Source organism: Pararge aegeria, chromosome Z (genome assembly GCF_905163445.1).
Source record: "Pararge aegeria chromosome Z, ilParAegt1.1, whole genome shotgun sequence".
Classification (NCBI taxonomy): Eukaryota; Metazoa; Arthropoda; class Insecta; order Lepidoptera; family Nymphalidae; genus Pararge; species Pararge aegeria.
In genome coordinates this window covers 19147017-19170127 of record NC_053208.1, presented here as the reverse complement: position 1 = coordinate 19170127, position 23111 = coordinate 19147017, and the positions used below count along the sequence as shown (strand labels likewise).

The following is a 23111-nucleotide window of genomic DNA, read 5'->3' as shown; positions in this document are numbered from 1 at the left end:
ATCGATTACGGTAAATGTAAGAAATATTCCTCATAATTGGAGTTTACTACACGTGTGATGAAATATTAAAAAATGAATATCTGCATTTAAAAGCAGCTAATAAAATTGAGTACCTATGAGAATATTTTGTTCTGTTGCATGAAACTACCGCAAGTGATTGAATTTATACCGTCGCCGCACCCCGCCTCTGACACTCGACTCAGGGTGTTTCTTATTAATTAAATAAGCTTTTTTTTACCAATGAATACTAGACATTGGATAGATTAACTGGGCCACTGATGAACGACAGAAACAAAGTTTCAATGCAATAGCATGTACTAATTTGGTATATGTGTAAATTATGTTTTAAAACAACAAATTCTAGATAAAGAAACAGAACTCTCAGTATGGGAGTCCAACTTGCTGTCCATTGGTTGTGTTAATCTCTATCTAGCAACTTATTCTATTTATCTCTTCTACTGACAAACATATATATTTTAATAGTAATATGTTTACACTACTGATTGTAACATTAATGTAAGTTTAGGTATAAGATTCAAATTTCTATGCTATTTTATAATTATTCGATGAATTGTTTCATATTATAATTGTAATTTATACTAATACCAACATGTAAAATATTTATTTCGATAATATGATAATATTATAAAAATATTTCTTCAAACATTATGACTACTGCAAATTTTACAATAAATTTATAATATTTTTACCGCACTCTAGTGGATGAAAGCATGGGAGTGACAGTTCATGTGTGTAGTATGAAATAGGAGAGAAAAGAATTTATGTACATTAATTTTCAAAAAAAAAGCTGAAATAAACTATGCTTTCATGCTACACCTACTTTGGTCTAATAACAATGCTTATTGCTTGAAGTTTTGACTTTAAGGTACCTAGTTGCTCTATTCTATTATATTTAACTAGTTAAGGCGCTTAGCTGGAACCAATCGATTCGCTACCAATCGGTACCTGAACACAAGTGAAGAGTTGTCACAGACAAACCTCTACATCATAATAGTAGAGGCTTTTCTGTGGCAACTTCCTTTTTTACTTGTTTTTTTTACGTACAGGTAAAAAGGTTTTTTTTTGCGTATTCCACTGAAAAGTTTTTTGTCTCTTTAAACCGAACACCTTGCAACCGTGTGTAACGACTTAGAAGCAACCGTGCATGCGTATGCGTAATTATGAAACGTTCAATTTTATATTAATTCACTGTTTGTTGCCGTGTTGTTGGAAAAGTATCTATTTGCTGCTCCAAAGGCATTAACGTAGAATAACATTTAAAGCATTACTCGGCTTCACGTTCCGCCTCGGGCTGTGGATCGCCAAATCCTAGAGTGTCAGCGAAAAAGTCATTTGACTCGAACGTTACGGCCGATGCCGCCATCTCCTCGTCGAATATGTCGCGGAGGTCGAGATCGCCATCCAAGCCTGTCTCCATGGCGACGTCCTTCCAGAAGTCCTCGGCGGTGATCGCGGACGGTTCCGGCAGCATCTCCGTCGGGCTCGGCTGCAGCGGTTGTGGCTGCTCGGCGCTTTGGATGAACGCCTCCTGCGAGTCCGTGAATATCGTGTCCAAGTCGGTGAGGGAGTACTGCATCTGATCGGCGGCCGGCAGCACGCGGGAGGGGCTCGAGGGGCTGGAGGGAGACGTGCGGCGCGAGGTCCGCGTGGCGGTGCGGGGGACGCGAGGGGTGCGCGGGGGGCGAGGGGTGCGCGGGGCTCGGGATTTACGAGAAGTGCGCGGCGGAAGCGGCGGTTCCGCGGGGCGCACCCCCGGAAGTTCCTGTTATGCTTTTATTTTTTTCGCCTCCTTCTTCAAAGCGCGCTCCTTCGCCTTCTCGTACAGCGGCAACAGCTTCTTCTCCTCTGCTAGTATCTGAAGCAGTGTTATTATGAAGGGTAGGTAGTTGTGCCGCCTTCGCGCAAGCTCCTGTTGATACCTCATCATCTTTGTATCCTCGAATTCTATTAACATCTGCAGTCTACGGATTTCGTTTTCAACGTCTTCTGTGTCCATTCTGCATATCTGCGAAACGTCTGTCAGCTCGTATATTTGTCGCTCGTATACCATTTTTCTGTCGGAGACTAGCGCCATCAAATTGAAATGGATTTCATCGTCCAAATATCTGTAAAGGTTGAATAAATTAAAACATATTGAATCTATCTAAATAAACTGGAAATGCAATGGGAAAATCTCAGGTTTTTGCTGACATAATTATCTTACAGATTCTTGTGGACATAAAATATAATTTATTGAAATAACTTCTTACGTTTTAATTCGCTTCAAGATGATCGGACGAACTACATCCAGCCAGTCTTGCTCGGCTGCGATAGGCCCATGATCTATCGGTCCATTGCGCAGGCCATCTAGCTCATACAATCGACCATTTATAGGCATATACCCAATAAAGTGAAATGCATCTTCCTCCTAAAAATATTTCACTTATTATTACCAATGAACTAAGTATAATTTAACTCTACTTTACTATAAGTTCGATCGCTCAAAAATCCAGCAGAATATAGTGAACATATAGTTGGGTCTCATTTTGTCTATGCAGCGCAACGCGTAAGAAAAGGATGAGATATGCTATTTTTTGTTTATTTTGATTAGCTTCGTAATCAGTTTTCAGATGTGATACTGTGTTTAAGTCATAACCTGGCAAAAAAATACGCCATCATCTTTAGTATGTTCAGATGAGTAGGTAATTTTTGCATGTTTTTACCATGCAATTCATTTTGTACGTGTAATTTGTTAGTAGAACAAATGAAGACTGGCGTGAAATTCATACCGGTTTTCCGTTTTCATATTAGAGTGCAAAAGTGTACCTACACACTGATGTATGATAAGAGTGTGTATGTACACTTTTGCACTCTTTAAGATTGTTGGGTAGTTTATTATTTAATTGAGCACTCTCAAAAGTAATATTTCGTTTACCATTTATCATAAGTTTAGTTGTATACCATTTTAAACCATTACCTAATTACAATCCACGAGTCGACAGTGGGGCGAGGGGAGGAATGGGTGGTGGTGTGAGGTGCAGCACGAACAAACTTTAAACGCGTTTATCGATTATTATATTATTTAACTGGCTGTAACCATATCGTTCTGGGTGCTTTATTATCCTATATAGGTCATTGTTTGCTTGTTTAACTCACAATCTACGCGACCAATTACCTTGATTTTTGGCATACAGTTGGTTGAAAGGAAGTCTTCAGAGTAACATAGGCAAATTTTTCAAACAGTCTCGACGCGATTTGTAAAAAAACGGGGGCAACAGCTAGTGGCTATATATATGTTATAATTCCCATGCCGACTTGTCGAGAAATATACATAATAGTTATTGTAGGTTAGGGATGCACAATATGTGTCAATGTATTATATTATTTATGTGTTCTATGTATTTAATCTTTACTTCGTATTTGTTTTATTGTATGTGTTAAATATTACGTTTGCTATAGATATTTTTGTTGTCCAAAGTTTGGACCGGTAGAAAATGCCTCCAGGCATTAAGTTTCGCCTATATACATATTACTTCTTAACTGTGTAGTAAAGTATCAAAACAAATAATCATACCCCATTTTTGAATACGATTGTCCATGGTTTTTTCGTTCTGAGTAAGATTCTAAGGATAAGTCCGTAAAAATACACAACCAGACGTCATATAGGCAAAATAGTAAAAAAAACATACTGATACCTTAGTAACCAATTTGGGATCAAATTCAAACAGAGTTGGTTGCGACATAGAATTGTGGGCACTTCGTATTGTGTCTGAATTGCTCAGAGTTAAGCCACGCATTTTTGGATTAAATGACATGCTGAATTCTTTTAATTTCGTTAGCTCAGGCCCCAAGTACACGTCTGGGTGGTTGCAATTCAGTAACAGGCTTACGACTGCCTGTGTTGCACACGCATTATTAATAACCTGCAAACAGGAACAAAATTATATATCTTGCAAAACTTTAGTCACTGTTAATACCTTAGTTTTTATTTTCTAACTTGTGTCATTATGTAAAACAATCTTTTCACAACTATTTAGTGTAAAGTATGTTTTCTAAAGAAATTTACTAATACTCACAGAATTAAGAATAAAAAAAAATGCAAGTAGTGCATTGTGTCAACGCCCCGCGCTCCAAGTCTCACTCAACCCCCTATAGAATGTTGCTAGCTCACAAACGTTCTCCCATTTTCCCTATTTCAGTGGCGTGCATAAATGGTATGCACAAGGTATGCATATGTTATAAAATGAAGAAAACCTCCACTGCCATTTATAAAAACTTAAGGGTAGGTTTTTTATAACTCTTACAATGCCTATCCTTAAGTTTTTTATAACTCGCACTTGAGATTTTTTCATTTTATATAATCTGCATACCCTATGCATACCCTCTATGCACGCCACTGCCCTATTTGATGGCAAAAGTTTAGAACATGAGAGGTAAAATAATTAGTCACTTGGTAAAATAAGTCAGGTGAATGATTGGAATGAAATGACTAACCGCCTGTTCGAGAAACACTACTAAAGTGAAGTGGATTTTGATGCTTCAATATAGGTCGTGTACACGGTTTCTGTATTTTCTTAATTCTGTGCTAAAATATATAATCTTTCGTTATTTTTTATTATTTTAAAATCTTTACACTAAAAAGTACTTAATTTAAAGACTTTACACAATAACAAAAAATTAAGTGTACTTTACCTGTTTGGCGAAGTAAATTTTCTCAAGTCGATTGTCTGTCACAATGGCATTGGATGGTTCCTCGTGCTGCAAATACTTGAAGAGAAAAATAAGCCCATGGACTGGTCTGAAATTATTTTGTATTATCAAACAAATGGTCTATGTTGCATCCAAGGTGAAGGTACTATCGGCTGGTATACATCATCCGCAGCTATTAACGGCCCACTGCTGGACACACACTTCGTCTCTCGCAGCAGAGCAGGTTTCATAGCATGAGGTTTTAACGACTATTACCACAAGTAAGATTTAATAACCGGGACCGACTGCTGCTGACATGCTCTCCGGGGCGAGGGGGGTTGACAACGCCAATTTCCTAACTGAAAATTCTTTAACAGAAATTACACAATACTACACAATTTTTTGACCCGACCCGGGATTCGAACCGTCATGATCTGTAGTTAAACATGTTGACCACTAGACCGACAAGGCAGTTACACTAAGTAGGCACTATACATATATGTGTTATGTCAAAAGCATAATGAGCATAGTAAAACTAATTTTAACTTGAAGTAACTGTCCATTTGCATTAAATAGGGAAAATATTCTCGGAAAATTTTCGGAATTAAAATTGCGAATTGAGCGGTCATAGCCCAATAGTTAGGACTTCGGCTTCACTCTCAGGGAGCTGAATTCGAATCCAAGCACCTATAATTTTCTAAGTTGTGTGTGTTTTAAGTTATTGAAATATCCTTTAGCGGTGACGGCAAACATCGTGAGGTAATCTGCATGCCTGAGAATTATCCATAATGTTCTCAAAGGCGTGTAAATTCCACCAATCGGCACTGTGCCAGCAAGGCCTAAGGACTATGGCCTAAACCCATCTTGTGGGAGGTGACCCGTGCCTTGTAGTTTGCCAGTAATATGATTATCTTACATACCAACAAACTTGGAAACCACATCCACAGTAATGATACTCCAGGCAAAACTTCATCACAAACATTTGATATTTTTTTGTTATATCCGATCAGCATCATTTTTTTCAGCTAGATGGAAAGTAGTGGTAATTTAATATCCACTTACCTTAAATTATCAAAAATGCCATCATCTATCGTCCACATTTCTTCAACTTGCACGCCTTTAACCCCTAAAATAATATTATTGAATTAATATTGAATTTATAAAATACTAGAAGATGCCCGCGTTCTTTGTCCGCGTTCATTACGGTTCCTTACAAATCCCGCGGGACCAGTTTGTCTTCAGGCAGGAGACAAAAATTATATTCCCCGAATATATCAGGTGGTACAAAATATAAAATAAAGCCTTACGAATAACTAAATACATAAGCTAATAAACACAAATGCATCTAACATATTAAAATAAATTTTTTAAAAAAAAGTAATATATTATTGACCATATAATAAATACTTAGATAAGAGTAAATAAATACAAAACATCGCCTTCAGTTGGACAAATATTATACTTCACAGTTTTTGAAGTGAAACTTCTTTATCGGGGTTGGAAAAAAATTTAGTGTAACATTTTTCAGTTACGCGTCACATTTTTTCGTTACGCGCCGTCTTTTTCTTGTCCCAACCACGTTTGATTCGAGTTAATTCGAACTTCAAATGCATTGCAAAATTTAAACGGCTGAAGACGTAAGCATATATGATGATGTTGTTAACATTGTAACTTCATCGATAGATTTTTCTGTTCTTTCTCCTGACTTATGTATGGCTCAATGCCAAATGGAAAATAGGATGAATATTTTGATTGTTGCACTTTATATATCTCCAAATCAGAAGTTGGACGATATTATTAATTTTTTTCTCCCTCCTCCGAAGAGGGCTTCGTGCCTCTTTACTCGGTTGATAAAAAACCGATCTGCATCAGAAAAATCTTTGAAGCTAGTTGAATTTTTGAAAGATTATTTGAATTTTATATATTATTAAAAAAAAGTCCTCAAACATTAACAACAAGATCCGGCACTAAAATTGCTGGAGTTTTTATGGAATGTAAACAATATTTGACGGCCGACTAGCACAGTGGGCAGCGACCCTGCTTTCTGAGTCCAAGGCCGTGGGTTCGATTCCCACAACGGGAAAATGTTTGTGTGATAAACAAGTGTTTTTCAGTGTCTGGGTGTTTATATGTATATTATAAGTATTTTATTTATATTACCTATACATAAAAATATTCTTCAGTCATCTTAGTACGCATAACACAAGCTTACTTTAGGGCTACATGGCGATGTGTGTATTGTCGTAGTATATTTATTTATTTATATTTATATTTCATATTTCAGTTACCATAAGCCGTAATGATAATATTACAATTAAATTAAAGCTGTAATAATCTTAGTAGTAATAAAGTAAAATGACATAATTTATTTGTATTCATGTCCATGATAACAAAAGCCTTTTGTTAAACTTTATCTAATTTAACTTTATTTAACCAGTTTCTGTAAAGTTGCAGTAGATCATTTTTCGAAAAATAAGGTCTTTAAGAAGTTTCACTTTTTACGTGTGTACACTAGTACACGCACACATTTTTATTTTTTTAAATATCGCCAGTGACTTTGACTGTCGTTTGTTCATAGGAAGCGCATTCCACAATTCGAAGGCTTGTAAGGTAAATTAATGTTTATAAAATTTTGTTTTGTGGAAAGGCATACTCAGTGTCAGGGCACGTAACGAGCTTAGACCGGATTGCCCTTCAACAAAAGCAAACTTCTCTTTCAATTATGAAGGAGTTTTAAAGTGAAATAACACACAATACAGAAGTAACGTAAAGGAAGCTAAGTTAAGTTACGTTTTTAAAAATAAATAAGAAACTTGACACATTTTTTCGGTCGTACAGAAACAAACAAGATACAAACGAACTGTACAGATAATAAAGCGAGGCATTTTTTTTAACATCTTTCAACGAACAACTAAGGTGCGGGCAAATAATAAATCTTTTACCAAGACTAACTTTTATTTTCAATCAAAGCCCTCATATAATAAGTGACAACACTTTTTAATTAAGTATGCTGCGAAGTTTGATCCTCTATCTCCAAAATGCCAAATCTATACGAAATTAAACTCATAACTACCTTCTATTGCAAAACGGATCAATAAAATCGGTCCACAGTTGATGGAGTTATAGTGTGACTGCAATAATTTAAACATTAGAAGTAAGAATAAACTTACAGTGCAATATACTAGGTTGCATAAAATTCATAATTCGTTTAAAGGAAATTGCATACAATTCTACAATAAACTACCAATTGACATCCTGGAGATGTCTCTTATAAAGTTCAAAGTTTGTATTAAACGTAAGCTTATAGAAAAGTCTTGTATAAAGGATTATTACAGTATAAAGGACTACGTAATCGATAAAAAAGCTTGGGTGTAAATTATTGCTCTAACCAGGTTGCTCTTCTAATAATTTAAAATGACATTGTGAGATGGTGATAACAAAAAAAAAACACCCGGCTAAGTTTGTTGTGGGCTTCTTCTTAGACCAGGATGCGTTTGGAACCCTCGTAGCTTTAGTTTTAATTTTACGAATGTGGTAATCGCCATCATCTCACTACCGTGTAATTCTTATGTACGCATCAAAAGTGCCACCCATGGGCCTACTTGAATAAAGATATTTTTGACTTTGACTTTGACTTTGACTCTCAAAAAAAATTATCCCATGTCCTACCCTGATAAACAGACAGTTTCTTTTTTACCCAACTATGGCAAAGCAAAAAGGAGGGTCATACGTTTGATCAGTATAATATGTAAGTATTTGTGTATGTTCGTGTTCTCTCTCATAACTTCTTAACTACTTATCATAACTCGAGCTTAGAGGCTTATGAGGTATCATCGGAAGCAGTCAAAGGCTAACAAGTAGTGGATTACAAAAAACTCTTCTGGACCTGAACTAGACTGCAATTTGGTGTGATTTGTTGCCCAAAAAGCGGGCAGTTAATTTCTATTTGCTTCGTTAGAGCATATACCTAATCAAAAACGAAAAGCTGAACTCCCGCGTGTCTATAATTATGTATCAATCTCATGTACAATTTCTTAAATTACTTTCCAAAAAACACAAAAATAACTTAAAATTAAAAAAAATCTTTGACTTTATATTTTGTTGTTTAGACGTACGTCTGTAAATAGTATTGTTATTAATTTTAAAAAAGTAAATGACTTAAACTTTTTTTAGACGAAACTATTAATAAAAAACTGTTTATTCAGTTTTAATTTTTGTGAGCTTATCAAAACGATTTTTTACCCTATCATGCATGACATATACGACCGTCATATACAACCCGCTCATAGTTGCGTATTCTTTCTACTCACCTAACCACTCTCTACAAGAGGAGGCCTAAACATATCCTTAACGATCCTGACGATCAGATAACTGCTACCGATGCTCCCTATCAGGACACACAATCAACCTCTGCACAGCGTCTTCGCCGTCGAAGACGACGTCATCCGGACGTGGGCTCTCACCACAGCCTCCAGCTATTTTGATAACTCTCAAAAAAGCATGATTTTCTTTGTAACCAACTTCAAAAAAGGAGGATGCTGGCCCAGTGCCGATTTATTGACTCCACCTTTGAGAATATTATGGAGAACTCCCAGGCATGCAGGGGTCCTTTCCTTTACCATTGAAACAAGTGATATTTTAACACTTAGAAAAAGAAAAGGTGTGTGCTGGGATTCAACCTCTGCCCACCAAAAGTGAAGTTGAAGTCCTACCCACTGGGCAATCACCGCTTACACTTTAAGCAATTACTCCGCCAATTATGAATTGATTTTGATGATTATTTTATTGTTTAAAAGATTTTTCTCTCAAGGTGGTCCTATTTTCACCAAGTCAGGATCTAAAGAAGAGGGGGTTTCCATTGAATTTTAGAGTACACCGACCAGTTATAGTCTGAAAGTGATAATGGTTCCAGTATCACCAAATAAGGATCTGATGAGCGGATCTCTCAGAAATCAAATCAATAGTTCCAAATCCAAATTAAGAAAAATAAATCATTATTGTTTCCCAAATGTAATTGGAAACTGAAAAGTTGTTTTTATTTATTGTTCACATATCAAAATATAATATATTTGTATAGTACCAATAAAATTATAAAGGCATATTTCGACTTGACATATTGGTTGCCTGAGAAAAACAAAATCCTAAAGGTACCACTTACCAAATTTTTTTATTAATTCTGTGAACACCCCAGGATCACTTTCAATGAGGCACCAATTGCCTGCAGGTTCCATGTTGAATTATCTGAAGACGTGGTACATATAACGTATCTATCAATACAAATGGTATTATATATTAAAGTTCAACATAAAAGGCAGCTTTTGATTAGATTGATAGGGTTCCATAGAAATTCAACCATGAATTTGGTCTTGCATGGTTTTATACGAGAGTAAACTTTTGACAAATTTATATGATTTCTAGGAACTTCCCCAAAACTTTATAATCCTCAATCGACAAAAAATTAAAAAAATAACTCAATAATTTTATAAATTAGTAAGGCAACCCATAGTTTAAATTAAATAAATTACCTTTAAAATGTTAAATTTGTAAATATTATAGATATTTCTTTCAGATTTTCAGATCCGTAACAAATAAACGAGAAGAAAAGCATACGCTTCGTTTTGCTAGCAAAACTGCAATGTGTTGTTGCCACAGACTCTTCGCTATTATGTATGACACAGACTAAAAATCACTGGAGGCTTGTGAAAATATCGGTACCTATAAAAAGTTATTTATGGAAATGAAAATAAACTTCATCGTCACCTCAGCAGGGCTAGCACAGGCAGTAGACAAAAATTATATACCCAATTATATCCCCTGACAGATATTATTCCACTTGTGCGCCAATCCTCTAAAAGTTGATAAAGCTGTGGGAGAAGATATTTTTTCTTCCTTTCCCCGGGGATATAATTGTCTAATGCCCATGCTAGCCGTGCTGATATAAACTGCTATGAGATTTACACATTAAATCATGTCAAAAGCTGAAATCCAGCATTCTTACCACATTATCGATATATTGAAATCGATATTTTGTATAATCATGAATAATTTTAGTCCTTAATGCATCCCAAATTTCATGAGTTGCTATTTTTATTTAATAAAAGATAGCTTTAGCATTCTATACAATACCCATTTTTGAATAAGTACATTAAATTAATTAAACGAATGAACACATAAATTTGTACATTAAAAAATGAAGCGAGTTTTAAAAGAGAGGTCGTCCACTGTGTATGAGATAGCGATAAGTCAACATGACTCAAAGAGTTAAGACTGCTCCCTCCATTCTTTACGTACAACTTCATACTTGAACACACTAGGGGTGTGACGTTGTACATAAAAAATCGATTATTTACAAATCGTTTTTTCTCAGAAAATAATCGATATTGTTATATTAATCGTTTTTTTCCTACTTTGCCAAAATAAACACCAAATAGTATATAAATAGCTTCATTAATTAAAAATAAACAATCCAGGGTATAATCATAATAATATATCTAATCAACAAAAATTAAAGTTTTAAGGACAATCAAATGTCAAAAAGTTTTAATTAAAATGTTTTTCACATAAATCAACAAAATTATATTATTCAAATCAATAAAAGTCAATTAAATTATTCAAAACAACGGCAACGAGTACAGAGCTCGTTTGAAAAATAAAGTTTCACCAATGAATCATTTCACAATCTTTTGCGAGACCTAGTCTTAAGCTCTTGATTTTAGTAATAGAGAAAATCATATTGTATAGATAAATATACGAAATTCTATTTAATTAATGTTATTTAGTTTCAAAAGTTCGTAATCTACTGTATCCACAATGGTCTTAAAATAGGATTGTAATGGAATTGCAGTAGAAAGGGAATCGGTGCTGCCATTCGCTCAAAATGTCGAAGTAAAGAATTTTAAAAAACTAGGTACCTACCACGAATGCAAATATTTGATTTAAAATATTTTAAATGTTATTGATATATATTTTGAAGTTTGCATTTTGTATTACATTTGGTAAGACAATCGTAGAAATCCAATAAAACTAATATTTGGTGTGAGTTGTGACGTAAGAAAATATAATGTCAGAAAAAAATAATTTTATCTGTAAATATCGAATTGAAATTTTGTATCCTGTTTCGTGCTGATAAATTTCAACTGTACGTAAACAAAAAAATGGTTCTCATAGAACAAGTTTCGGCGCTGCTCGACTTTTTGGAGTGCCAGCCAAAGCTAGCGCTCGGCCATTACAACCGCTCAAATGAAGGGCGTAACTTGGCAAAGCGACGTTGTGTCATGGGTGGAGTGCGCTTAGATTTTACATTTAGTCGGGGCAGACCATAGATTATACACTATACTAGAGATAGATGTGCCACTGAGGTTATGTTTGTGAAGTTTATATACCCAAGCGCAGAGATGGCGCTGCCTGTATTTCTTGTATATACAAATGTACAGCTAGATGGCGCTTTATTTATTGCATGCCGATCCCGGTAGGTGGCGCTTATATCATTTTCAGTCAGGACGTGCCAAATTAAAAAATTTGGTTATTCGCAAATTGTAGACCACATTGTAGGTGTATGGCAATAGTAATTGAGGTATCATATTTACAAATTTAAATTAAATCATAACTTAAAAACAGCCATCTTAACTTATTAGCTGACGAAATCGAATATTTTGTTAGTTAATAAGCACAGATAGAAATTTTAGAGCAAAATTTTCAGGAAAATATTAGTATGATACTGAATTGTCGCGATTACTATTGCCATATATCTACAATGTGTAATTTGTTTACGATTCGTGAAAAGCAAAACAAAAACATTGATATATAACAAAAATTTAAAATTGCAACGTAATTAAGACTATGGATATATGCTAAATAAAAAACTTTTTGTAAAATAACAAAAAAAGGTTAACATTGCCAGGAGCTATTCTAAACGGAAATGTATTCAATGAAATGCAATAGTAGTTATTTTTAACAATTTATTTATTTCTTTTGTGTGTGTTATAATAATTTAAAGCTTATTGCTTTTATATTTTTGTATATAAAATATATCTTTTATATTTGCTTTATGTATTTTTGTGGCAATTGTTATATCCTGCAGCGCTATGCTATCGCCAGCCTGCACTGGAGCACCTACTTATACACCGCTTACGCTGGATCACATACCTAGCGTACAAATTGTGCAATTGAGGGCATTGCTGAGTCCGCAACACGAGGCGCGCGGCTCGGCTTACGTGACCGGCGAACGGACACTTCTTTTCCCACATCGAAAGACATCACTCTCTCTATAGTTTTAATAATTATTAGTAATTTATTTTTATGCAAATTAAATTAATATAAGTATATTGATATTTTCTTGAGTCCTCCTGCGTCGGTCTACATAAATCAATATTATTAGACATTACTTTTACCTTTCAGTAATCTGTTGACATTAGTGCATTAGCTATTAATTATTATATTCATTATTGCATCCATTAAAAAATTATGTACTCCGTCTTTATGAGCAACATAGGAGAAATGTAACCAATTACAAAATACATTTGCAATTTGCTTTATTGTAGATGCTGTTGCTGTGGTTCTTCATTTAATTGTGTTTGAATGACAATGCAAAAACATCATCTATAAACTCGCACAATGCCTCCGATGGATAGTTAAGTGACCTTCTAGTGTAGTCTCTTTCCTTGTTAGTGTTCCTTCGAGGCATTGTGCTGACAAAATTTTTTTTTCCTTAAGTAAGGTTAGGTTTTTCATTTTTCCTTAAGTTTTAAATGTTTAATTTTCAACTGAGCATATTCATTGGAACATTTCACTTTACCGGATTTTGTGCCTGAAAGAAGAAAACAATTAGTTTGTCAGAATGTACGTCTAAATTGCTTGCTACCACAACATTTTTGTTTAGAATAGTGTCACAAACGATTAAGGGCAGTTTGCAGGCAAGACTGTATACAGAAATGATTAAAATCTTCTTTTTTTCCTTCTTGTCTACACTACACGTGAACAAAGTCGCGCAGAACAGCTAGTTCGTCGTAATCATGTTAGTGTCTGCCAGAAAGCATCTGAGTTAATGAACATATTATATGAATAAATCTGGAATATATAACTTTATATATATTATCTATGTATTATATAATGCCAACAATGTTCTGTCTTTATGTATTGTCTGTATTCTTTTATGTTTTATGTGCAATAAAGTGTTTCTTCTTCTGGATCTACACAAAAAAAGAAATTTACCAATTGGGGGGCAAAGTTACCAAATTAGAGATATCTTTGTTAGCAGAGTGGCGCAGTAAAAGCACTCTCGGTAGACATAGTTTTGTTACATTATGTAATTAAATTCAAATTAATCTTTACCGTATGATTTCAACATGAACTTCGATGTAACGCCAATTTCATTGTGTGCAACCGCACCGCTCTGCTAACAATCTGGTCACCTATTTTGGTTAATTAAATTAAAAAAACTAACCTTTTTTGTCACAAAAACGTATTAGTGAAATCACTGCAGGTGGATTCTCAATCAATGGCACAATTTCACATGTTATCCCTTAAAAGAAAGGAATATGTACTTATTACTTATATTAAAAAAATACAGTAGTATCACAATACACATAATATCTTATCAAGATTTAAAAACTCAACTAAAATTAATCAACTTGGCAATATTCTCATTTGATTTTACTCTTCGTTCCTAAGCCTTTTAATGTCCCACCGTGCCTGCGCCTAGCAAAGGTGTCTTTTGTCACAGAACAGGAAAATTAACCACACATGGAGGTTTAACCACACATGGAGTCCAATGTGGGTTCACTGGCTTTAACTATTATTATCACATATTAGTGATCATAAACAGAAAAGGAAGAATCCCAATAAGCACTTAATAGTATGAATCAAACTGCACCTGTGTTACACGAGCTTATTGCTAGACTCACATTAAAATTTACTCTTATGAAATAAACCTATACTATATCTTCTTTATCATAGTGGTTCTTTAGTCTGGCATACACAGGTCCCAGTAAATAAAAAAACTTCATATGCTTACCTTGGCCAGAATTGGCATCTGCATTATCAGATATTTTGTTATGCTCAGTAGTACATGTAGGCAGGTACATTGCATGATTGGCAGCTTGGTGTGTTCCTACACAATAACCAAGATTAAATTTATTGTATGTATAAGCCCTCCCAATTAGTTTCAACTTGGGAAGCTTTGTAGATTATTTAATTGATAGTAATTTTTTATCCATATGACAAATCTACATAAAACTTACCAATATTCAATGTTGGAACAGCATTTTTAGTAAGACGTCCACTGGCTGTTATATAGAAATCTTCAAAATGGTGATTACAGTTATGTATGTTGTTGTATATGTATGTGTCCCCCTTTTCTTAATCTGAATCATTTAACACCATTTTCCAGTGATTAAATTTTTCCTCATAAGGGTATTCCTTTGGTGGGAAGTGATGAACTCTTCCTGAAAGATATTACAATGTTATTTTGTAAAAAATGCTTTAACGCCCAATTCATTTTGTACGACGGTAAATTTAAAACACCATACCTTTATAAGGACTACATCCAAAATAGCACTTGAAGGCAGACTTTCTAGGCATAATGAAAGTTAAAATCCAAATCGAAACAAAAGTCCGGTATGCACAGCGTTTAGTCAATCGTTAAAGTATCTATCACAAGGTCCAAGGGAGAATCAGGGTCAAACAATTATTGCAGATATCAAGAACAAAGCACAGTCGTTAGTCAAAAGAGCAGATCAGATCCCCAGAAATAGTTTAAAAGAACACAACACTTTCACATGAACTTTTGAACTAAAATAATTCGTTGGAAAAATTAAAAACGTCAGAATTTGTCAATTGTCAGGTTTTGACGTTTCGTTTCACTTAAAAAAAAAAACAAATTATAAGAAATTTATATTTAAATCATTTTAAAATTACATTCAAATAAAGTGAATGAATATTAATGTACCGTAACCGTAAGTAATGAAAACTTGCACCTTCTATAGTAGGGGAGCCCACGAGGCTAAATGGGGATTTACTCGAGCGTCGTAGAGACCTATTGGGATGCAAAGCTTAGATGATAAGAAGAAAAAAATGTTATATGATATACTAGCCGTTTCCAGCCCGCTTCGCTGGGCGAATTGAAAAAGGAAATAAATTACATTTTATGTTTCATTTTTATTTATTTTTTTCATATTTTTATTATTCTCCTTTTTTTTATTTTTGTATGAACATAAATAGGCCCCGCGGATAGAACTGTGAGCATCGATATTGTTTAGACTTACTCAAATTCCAAATTCCATCGATTTAGCCTGTATCTTTCATCCAGGTGATTTTTCTCACTAATATTCATTGTAACTTTCAATGTGCAATCATTATAACATTTCCGTGCCTTTCTTCCAAAAATTAATAATAATTGACATGAAGAAAAAAATTTGAAAAGAGCATTGAAAGTTTAAGTTAAAGTCATTGAAAGTCTCATATGTGAAGTTGAAATCTGTCTAGGTTCAAGTGCGACGAATTTTCTGTTAACTAAAATTTTCTCCGTGACATCAATTTTTTATAGAAAATTAATTGTGCATGTTTTTTATGAATTCTATTGGAATAAGTAACTAAATTTCTTTTCCACATCTCATGTGCTTGGAAAATGCATTCATTTTAATCTGTTACATTTCCGCGATCCCGCAATAAAAGAATTCGTCGGTTATGTAGTCTGCAAAAGTAAAATGAATGTAAAATTCTTAGTCCGTTGATTGGATAGCTACATGTAAAGTTAAGTTTTTGAAACCTCTCAATGACTTTTTCTCCGCTGCCAAAAAGACGATTGTTGTAAGGAAATTTACACGAATATCCCTACATACACGAAGATCCCCACCAAATTTGGAGTCTGTAGAAGTTACAGGTTAGAAATAAAAATTTTAGATTTTAACACCCACCCCCGCAATTCCTGTCGGAAGTAGACTTTATTGAATAATAAAAGTTTCCTACCATATTTAGAATTTTTAGAAGCTATATTTCGAAATTGAAATTTTTTATTGTTAACACCCACCCCCGCAAACCTTATTGGAGGTGATTCATTGTAAAATCCGCTCGAAGATCATTTTTATATTACATATAGAATACTCTCACTAAATTTGGAGTCTATAGGAGCTATCGCTTGGAAATTGAAAATTTTCATTGTTAACGCCCCCGCAATCTTCTTTGGGGTGGGATATCGTAAAATTTGTTCATAAATCATTTTTACATCACTTATAGAAAATTCCTACAAAATTTGGAGCTTGTAGGAGCTTTAGCTGGAAAATTAAAAATATTAATTGTTAATACCCACCCCCGCAACCCCCTGTGGGGTGAGCTATCGTAAAATTCGTTCATAGCCTATTTCTACACCTCTTACAGAAGATTCCTACCAAATTTGAAGTCTATAGGAGCTATAGTTTAAAAACGGGAATTGTTCATTGTTAACGCCCCCGCAATCCCCTTTGGGGAATGAATTTCTTAAAATCTATTTATAGCTGACCTCTACATAGCAAAAGTAATATTCCTACCAAGTTTCACGTTTCTAAGTCTAATGGTTCCCGAGATTTCGTGGTGAGTGACTATATAGATGGGAATTCTTCGATTATCATCGAATTTTTTAACTTTTTATCGGGCTTTTTTAAAATTTTCTTACATACAAAACTTTCTCCTGACAATTCTGAAGATAAAAAAAAGCCCAATTGGTCCAGCCGTTCTCCACTACCGTGAGTAGATTCTTAGCTGAATGTAAAAAACCATAATCCGTTTAATACACTCTGTTGAAATCCATGAAAACAAAAGAATCAAGAGAAAATGCTTATCTTTTGTTTTTATTAGCGGGATTAATGTTCATAAAAGTAAAACAGCAATAAAAAAATGAAGGAATGTTGGAATTCAAAAATTAGATAGCCATAAACCATCTAGGAAAAATTTCGCATCGAATGGTGGTAGTTTCATGTCGATACGATCAGTGGTTTAGGCGTGATTGAGCCTCAAACGAAGACCATTTTCATTATATATATATATAGATAGAAGATAGAAGATAAGAAGAAGATAGAAGATACCTTTACATCGGTGGGGGAAGCGGCTATAGATTTTTAAATATGTAAAAAAAAACTGTTGCATAGACATCCTCGAGCGCATCAGATATTAATAGCATCAATGCCCTACGTATTTTTAATAATGTAAGTATGTTAATCTGATCGTTTGCATGATGCGGGTATTTAAGGGTATTTAAGGGTTGAAAATGAAAAAAAAAAATTTAATCGAGCGCGTCAGATTTTCTAAGGGAGTGTTAAGTACACAAAAAAAAGCTCTCATTCACTAATCTGACGATTTCAATGGGACGCAAACTCGCGGCCATTTTCATAATGTGCAAAAAAAAAATCGCCATTTTGAAATACTCAAGCGCGTCAGATTAAGATATATATGGTTCATCTTTATGTTCTAAACGTACTGTATCATAATCTGACGATTATCTAGAGGGATTCGTCTGATCTGACAAAAAAAAAATTAGAAAAACGGTTCACTTTAAAGGCCATCCCTGCAACTTCCCGCTAATTCCATTCCTGGGCGCTTGAAATTGTACTTATGACATTTTTGAGCTCAAAATATAATTTATGTGATATTTTGAGTTCGCTGAGTTCAAAGAAATAATATTTCTATGCATTCGAGCTCTCCCAGCTCGAAAGTCTCATAAAAGTTTCATAGAACACTATTTTTGGAATTTCCAAACCGCAATAACTTTTGAATGGATCAACCAATTTTCACGCGGTTGTCACCATTCGACGCTGTTTTATCATCCTCGTAAGTAATTTTGCAATTTTAATTGTTCGAACCACAAATTTCGGAGTAATCCCGAAAAAACACAACTTTTTCGGGTTTCTTTCGTTCACGATATCTCTCGAACGAATCAACCGATTTTGACCAGCTTGGTGGCGATCGACGTGGTTTTTCAAGCTCAAAGGCGGATTAGTTTTTGAAGTTAATCGATAAAGCCGGTTAAAAGTTATTCCAAAAAAACCACTTTGTACTTGTGTAATTAACTCACCCTACCTTAATCTGACGCGCTCGAGAATTTCTGATGGTCAATTTTTTTTTACTAAACTGATCCTGTATCCTTCACGGGCGGCCTTATATATGGGCCTCATGTTTTGTGGAGGTACTTAACCGGGTACAAGGTATCCCCCTGTATATTAATCTGCCGCGATTTAGTAAATCCCGAAATCCCCGCTTGGGCTCCCCTACTACTATGTATGATATTATTCTAACCATGATATAAAGTCAAAAGATGTCTTTTTTTTTCGTTTATATATATTATTATTATAATTAAATGAAAAAAGTGAGAACTGAGCGCTTCAGGTAAATAATTGATTATTTTTAGATATTTGGTTCACTTTATTATTAGACATGCATTTTTAAAAAATTTTTTTTTTGCAAATTTTAGGTGGCAGTCCTGCCAAAAATATACATTATATACATTTACCCTGCTTCAGGAGCAACTTTATGATATAATAGGGTGGGATATTGCGGAGCCATTAGCTGGTTCGCCCTAACCCAAAGTGTAAGTTTTATAACATTATAATAATATTTGGATGGTTGTATGTATCACTTCATTGTTTTTGTTAACTAGCTAGTTATATCATTGCCTGCTGTGGAAGTTGTTGCACTGCTAATAATTCTAAATTCTTCTCTTATTTAACAATTCTAAATTCTAATTAATCAAGGGATATTCAAGGGGCGTATAACAAATTCCTTAAAAGATGGTAACGCATCGGTGGCTCCTCTGGTGCTGCAGATGTTTATGGGCAGCGGTAATCACTTGACATCAGGTCGTTTGCCGGCTATTAATATAAAAAAGTGCTTGTTTCCTTTGTTCTTCATTGAATCATAAACTCCATATTATTTAATTTTTTACAGGATATTAGACACTTTTTGTGTTACATCAGTTGGTAAAGCCATAGTGCCTGGTAGTGGACACCAATAATGTTGAGTCACACCTATAAGGTACCTATATAATTTAATGGCAGGAAACTTATACATACAAGATGTATGGAAACTTCTGCAATTAATTATATTGTACATTTTTCAGCTCAGAACATGAACTGTTTGCGGAGTAAAATGTGGATGATGATGAGTTAGTTGGAGAACAAACACAAACAAACATTCAGACTCCAACTTTCACAAAATCAAGCCAACAAACAAGGTGACGCCCTAGTAGAAGGTTGTTCATAGTTACTTTTTAATTAGCTGGCTGAAAAATTGAGCAACATGTTTATAACCTAAAACATGAAATATTATTAATATAATTTATTGTTCTCTGGAGTGTGTAGGAGTGCATTAGAGATTAACAAATATTCAGTTTTTATTTACAGATAGCAACAATGCTTTGAAAGCTTTGTAGGCAAATAGAGGCCAAGCATGCATGAGCAACTTTGGCACATGCTCAGGCTACTGAAACTTGGCATCAGCCATATAGGTTGGGAAAAGTTATAAATGAATCTTCCAACACGCTGGCTGCAGCCATAGAAAAAATTGCAGACATGATAGGCATCTTTGCCTCATCTTCAACAATGAAGGTTGTTTTTTTTATTTTTTTCAATGAAAGTAAATGTCCATTCGCAATATATTGGGTCAGAAAAAACAGAGAGATTTATATTTAAAAACAATAAATGGTAATGTAAAAGTTCTAATTATTTTTCTGGAATAGTTTTTACATCAGATTCAGAGTCTGACTGAAGAAAATGAATATTTGTGTCAGGTAAAATTTGTTTCTTTTCAAAAGTAATCTAATTTAAAAAACACAAACACAAACATTAACAAATATTAGGCAAAACCAAATTAATAATACAGTGACATATTTTTTTACATACAAACATTTTACTTTCAACTAAGTAGACAATGAAAATAATTTTGATTTAATTCAAATTCAATTTATTTTTATTTATGTAGGCCTTATCATAGGCACTTATGAACTGTTTGTACATAATGTTTTCATTGTAGTGTAGATCAATTTCAATCAATTAATATTTTTTAGCGAACTAATAGTTTATGTTTGCTTCTAATATTGATATTGTTGCAGTCCATTTTGTTCTTTAAATTTTTAGTTTTCAATCTTTTAATGATTCTTGGACCTGGACCTTTGTAACAAATCATGACCAGCATATAAAGTCACTAACAAAGTAAAAAATTGCTCCATAAATATCAATCTTAAAATTACTAGATTTGACCCTTTTTAAACATACATACTAGTAAATTATGCATTTCTCCTCAGACAAGAGCCTGCTGCAGTGTCCTGACCTTAAACAGACCCTCATTCACTTGTTGATGTCCCTGTGAATTGAGTCCTTCAGTAGAGCTTTCCAACTTTGTATTATTTTAAATGCCCCCCCCCCCCCCCCCCTCCATAGATCTATTCACATAATTTTAATAATCACAAAAATTTAATAACCGTTGCAGAAGCAAGAAGCGCTTGCTCAGATGTCAGCAGAGGCACAGGTGCTTTCATTTTGTTTGCTATGTTGTGCAAACTTTATAACATGCAGTGACATGTTTCACATAATTAAAATATAATTACAACATTAAACTTACTTTCATAACATTTAGGGAATGGAATCCCATTGTGTTAAAATGGCACTCTTCATGCACATATGGTCTTATTATTGCCACAGGTGTGCCATCAATGCAACCCAGGACTCCTGAGTTATCAAATTTCTGATAGAACCTGAAAAAGATTCCAAACAAAACATATAACGCAGTTTTGTAATAAGGCATAAAATATAATTTCTTACTGAGCCTTAATGCCATTTCGGGATTCACGCTGGGTGGGTCATTTAACATGTTTACTAAATTTTATGTTGGGCACTCTGCCCAACCAACTTTTGTTATAACCCAGATGCATAAAACGCTAGTGCTCTGTGCAACCAGAAACTGCAAAAGAAATACAACTGGCATTACAGTCATACACCATTAGGTATAATGTATTCTAAGATTACAGCTTTGCTATTATTAAAAAGCAATAAAAATTGTAGCTGTTTTCCTGCCGCTTTCGCTTTCGTTTCCATTGGGGTTTGGGAATCAGCGGTGAGCCCTTACAGTATCCTCCTTTATCCTTAAGGTGAAAAGTTTTTACAAATTCCACATCGGAAATATCCTTAAACGTTTCTACATTGCTCCTCAGCAAGCGGCGCCTTCATGCTCAGAAAGATGATGTTAGCGAGCATCAACTGCATTAGCCATTTTCAAAATATTCCACCTCGACCTAAAAATTATCTCACACTTTTAATTTTATTTTTACCAACAAAAATAATGCTAGATAGCAATGACTGCAGAATGGCGTGTCAGGTCCTAAGATGGTCAGAATTCATTTATTTCAAGTAGGCTTCTTTTGTTTTCCATTATGGCCCTTTTTACTGTGGAGTGTTGGTTTGACCACAGCAACTCTGCCAGTGTCGGCGTAGTGGAAAATACAGCGTGGTGATGGCTTGGTTGCGCGTTTTGCTTTATTAACTTTTTGGAGAGACTTTTCTAGTTACAACAACGAGAACACAAATATAAGTAGTGTTGAGTGGGGTTAATATTTTGTAATATTTATATGGTTTTTTAAAGAGGGAGACTTAAATCAAAACTGTTACCAGGACATAAATTACACAGAATATGAATTTAATAAACGTTTTATAACTCAATATCATACATATTAATCATAATATAGTTACACAAACACTTCAGAATAGTAAAATTTGAAGTAGTGAGAGAAGGAGAGTACCAATATGGGGCGAGGGACATCACCGGGTAGCATATCATAGAAGGATGTAGAATATTTGGCACAATTGAAAAATATTCTGTACTATACTTTCGTCTATACCACACTCACAAAGTGAGGTGTCTCTTGCTCTTATTTTATTTAATAATACCGGGGAACATGCATGGCCCAGTCGCAGACTACAACTGATATAGAAATATTGTTTAATTGTTTAAACCTAAATAACCAGGGTTCGTGGGGATTATTGTACTGGCTACTTCCATAATGCTTTCCTATGTGTAGTTGCGTAGAAGACCATCTAAGATTCCAAGTTCTGGACATCAAGGTTTTAGCCAAAGGAAGAATTTCTCTTGAAAATATATTAGAGTCGTAAGTCATGGCTCCTGATTGAACTGCTTCAGTATAAGATAAGATCGATAGGTCTAAATAATTTCACTTCCAACATCGCAATATTACGTGATTTAAAAATTAGATACCTATTCGGAAATCATTGTACCTATTTGGTAATCGATTAAGGAAGGTATTAATTTAATCGTAGATTCACAACCACTCTGCCAATGTTTCCCATCACTATCTATTACTTAACAAATATGATCGAGTGATCTGACGCCATATTTGTTTGCCTTTAATGCATTGGCGTATGGTATGGACTGTAAATACACTGCAACCG

General features: G+C 34.4%; 1 protein-coding gene and 2 long non-coding RNA genes across 6 annotated transcripts; 1 reads left to right on the top strand and 2 right to left on the bottom strand.

Moving 5' to 3' along the window:
* Window positions 1–1231: 1231 nt before the first annotated feature.
* On the bottom strand, window positions 1232–10318 carry LOC120636459 (ubiquitin carboxyl-terminal hydrolase isozyme L5). Of its 2 annotated transcripts, none has more exons than XM_039907943.1 (7): window positions 10215–10318; window positions 9848–9956; window positions 5752–5815; window positions 4693–4798; window positions 3696–3923; window positions 2271–2428; window positions 1232–2126 (listed from the first exon to the last, which is right to left on the bottom strand). In XM_039907943.1, exons 2-7 carry the CDS (start codon window positions 9918–9920, stop codon window positions 1787–1789), a joined length of 969 nt encoding a protein of 322 aa, XP_039763877.1. In that variant the 5' UTR covers window positions 9921–9956; window positions 10215–10318; the 3' UTR covers window positions 1232–1786. The 2 variants fall into 2 exon arrangements, with proteins under 2 accessions (XP_039763877.1, XP_039763876.1); XM_039907942.1 differs by having other exon boundaries at window positions 9848–9930.
* A 2693-nt stretch (window positions 10319–13011) lies between these two features.
* On the bottom strand, window positions 13012–15521 carry LOC120636217. Its single transcript, XR_005659355.1, has 5 exons — window positions 15216–15521; window positions 14928–15131; window positions 14702–14797; window positions 14132–14209; window positions 13012–13495 (listed from the first exon to the last, which is right to left on the bottom strand). It is a non-coding gene; the product is annotated as an uncharacterized LOC120636217 (long non-coding RNA).
* Window positions 15522–19131: 3610 nt separating this feature from the next.
* Window positions 19132–20119, top strand: LOC120636369. 3 transcript variants are annotated; one of them, XR_005659370.1, is made up of 4 exons: window positions 19132–19243; window positions 19600–19686; window positions 19772–19903; window positions 20055–20119. It is a non-coding gene; the product is annotated as an uncharacterized LOC120636369 (long non-coding RNA). The 3 variants fall into 3 exon arrangements; XR_005659369.1 differs by having other exon boundaries at window positions 19772–19952; window positions 20055–20112; XR_005659371.1 differs by having other exon boundaries at window positions 19772–19885; window positions 20055–20109.
* Window positions 20120–23111: the final 2992 nt, after the last annotated feature.

Excerpts from the sequence above, each read along its gene's own strand:
- LOC120636459 (XM_039907943.1), bottom strand. The coding sequence starts at position 9,920 with ATGGAACCTGCAGGCAATTGGTGCCTCATTGAAAGTGATCCTGGGGTG. Across the intron at positions 5,816-9,847 it reads AGAATTAATAAAAAAATTTG|GGGTTAAAGGCGTGCAAGTT; the intron begins GTAAGTGGTACC and ends ATATTATTTTAG. Across the intron at positions 2,429-3,695 it reads ATCCCAAATTGGTTACTAAG|GAGGAAGATGCATTTCACTT; the intron begins GTATCAGTATGT and ends AAATATTTTTAG.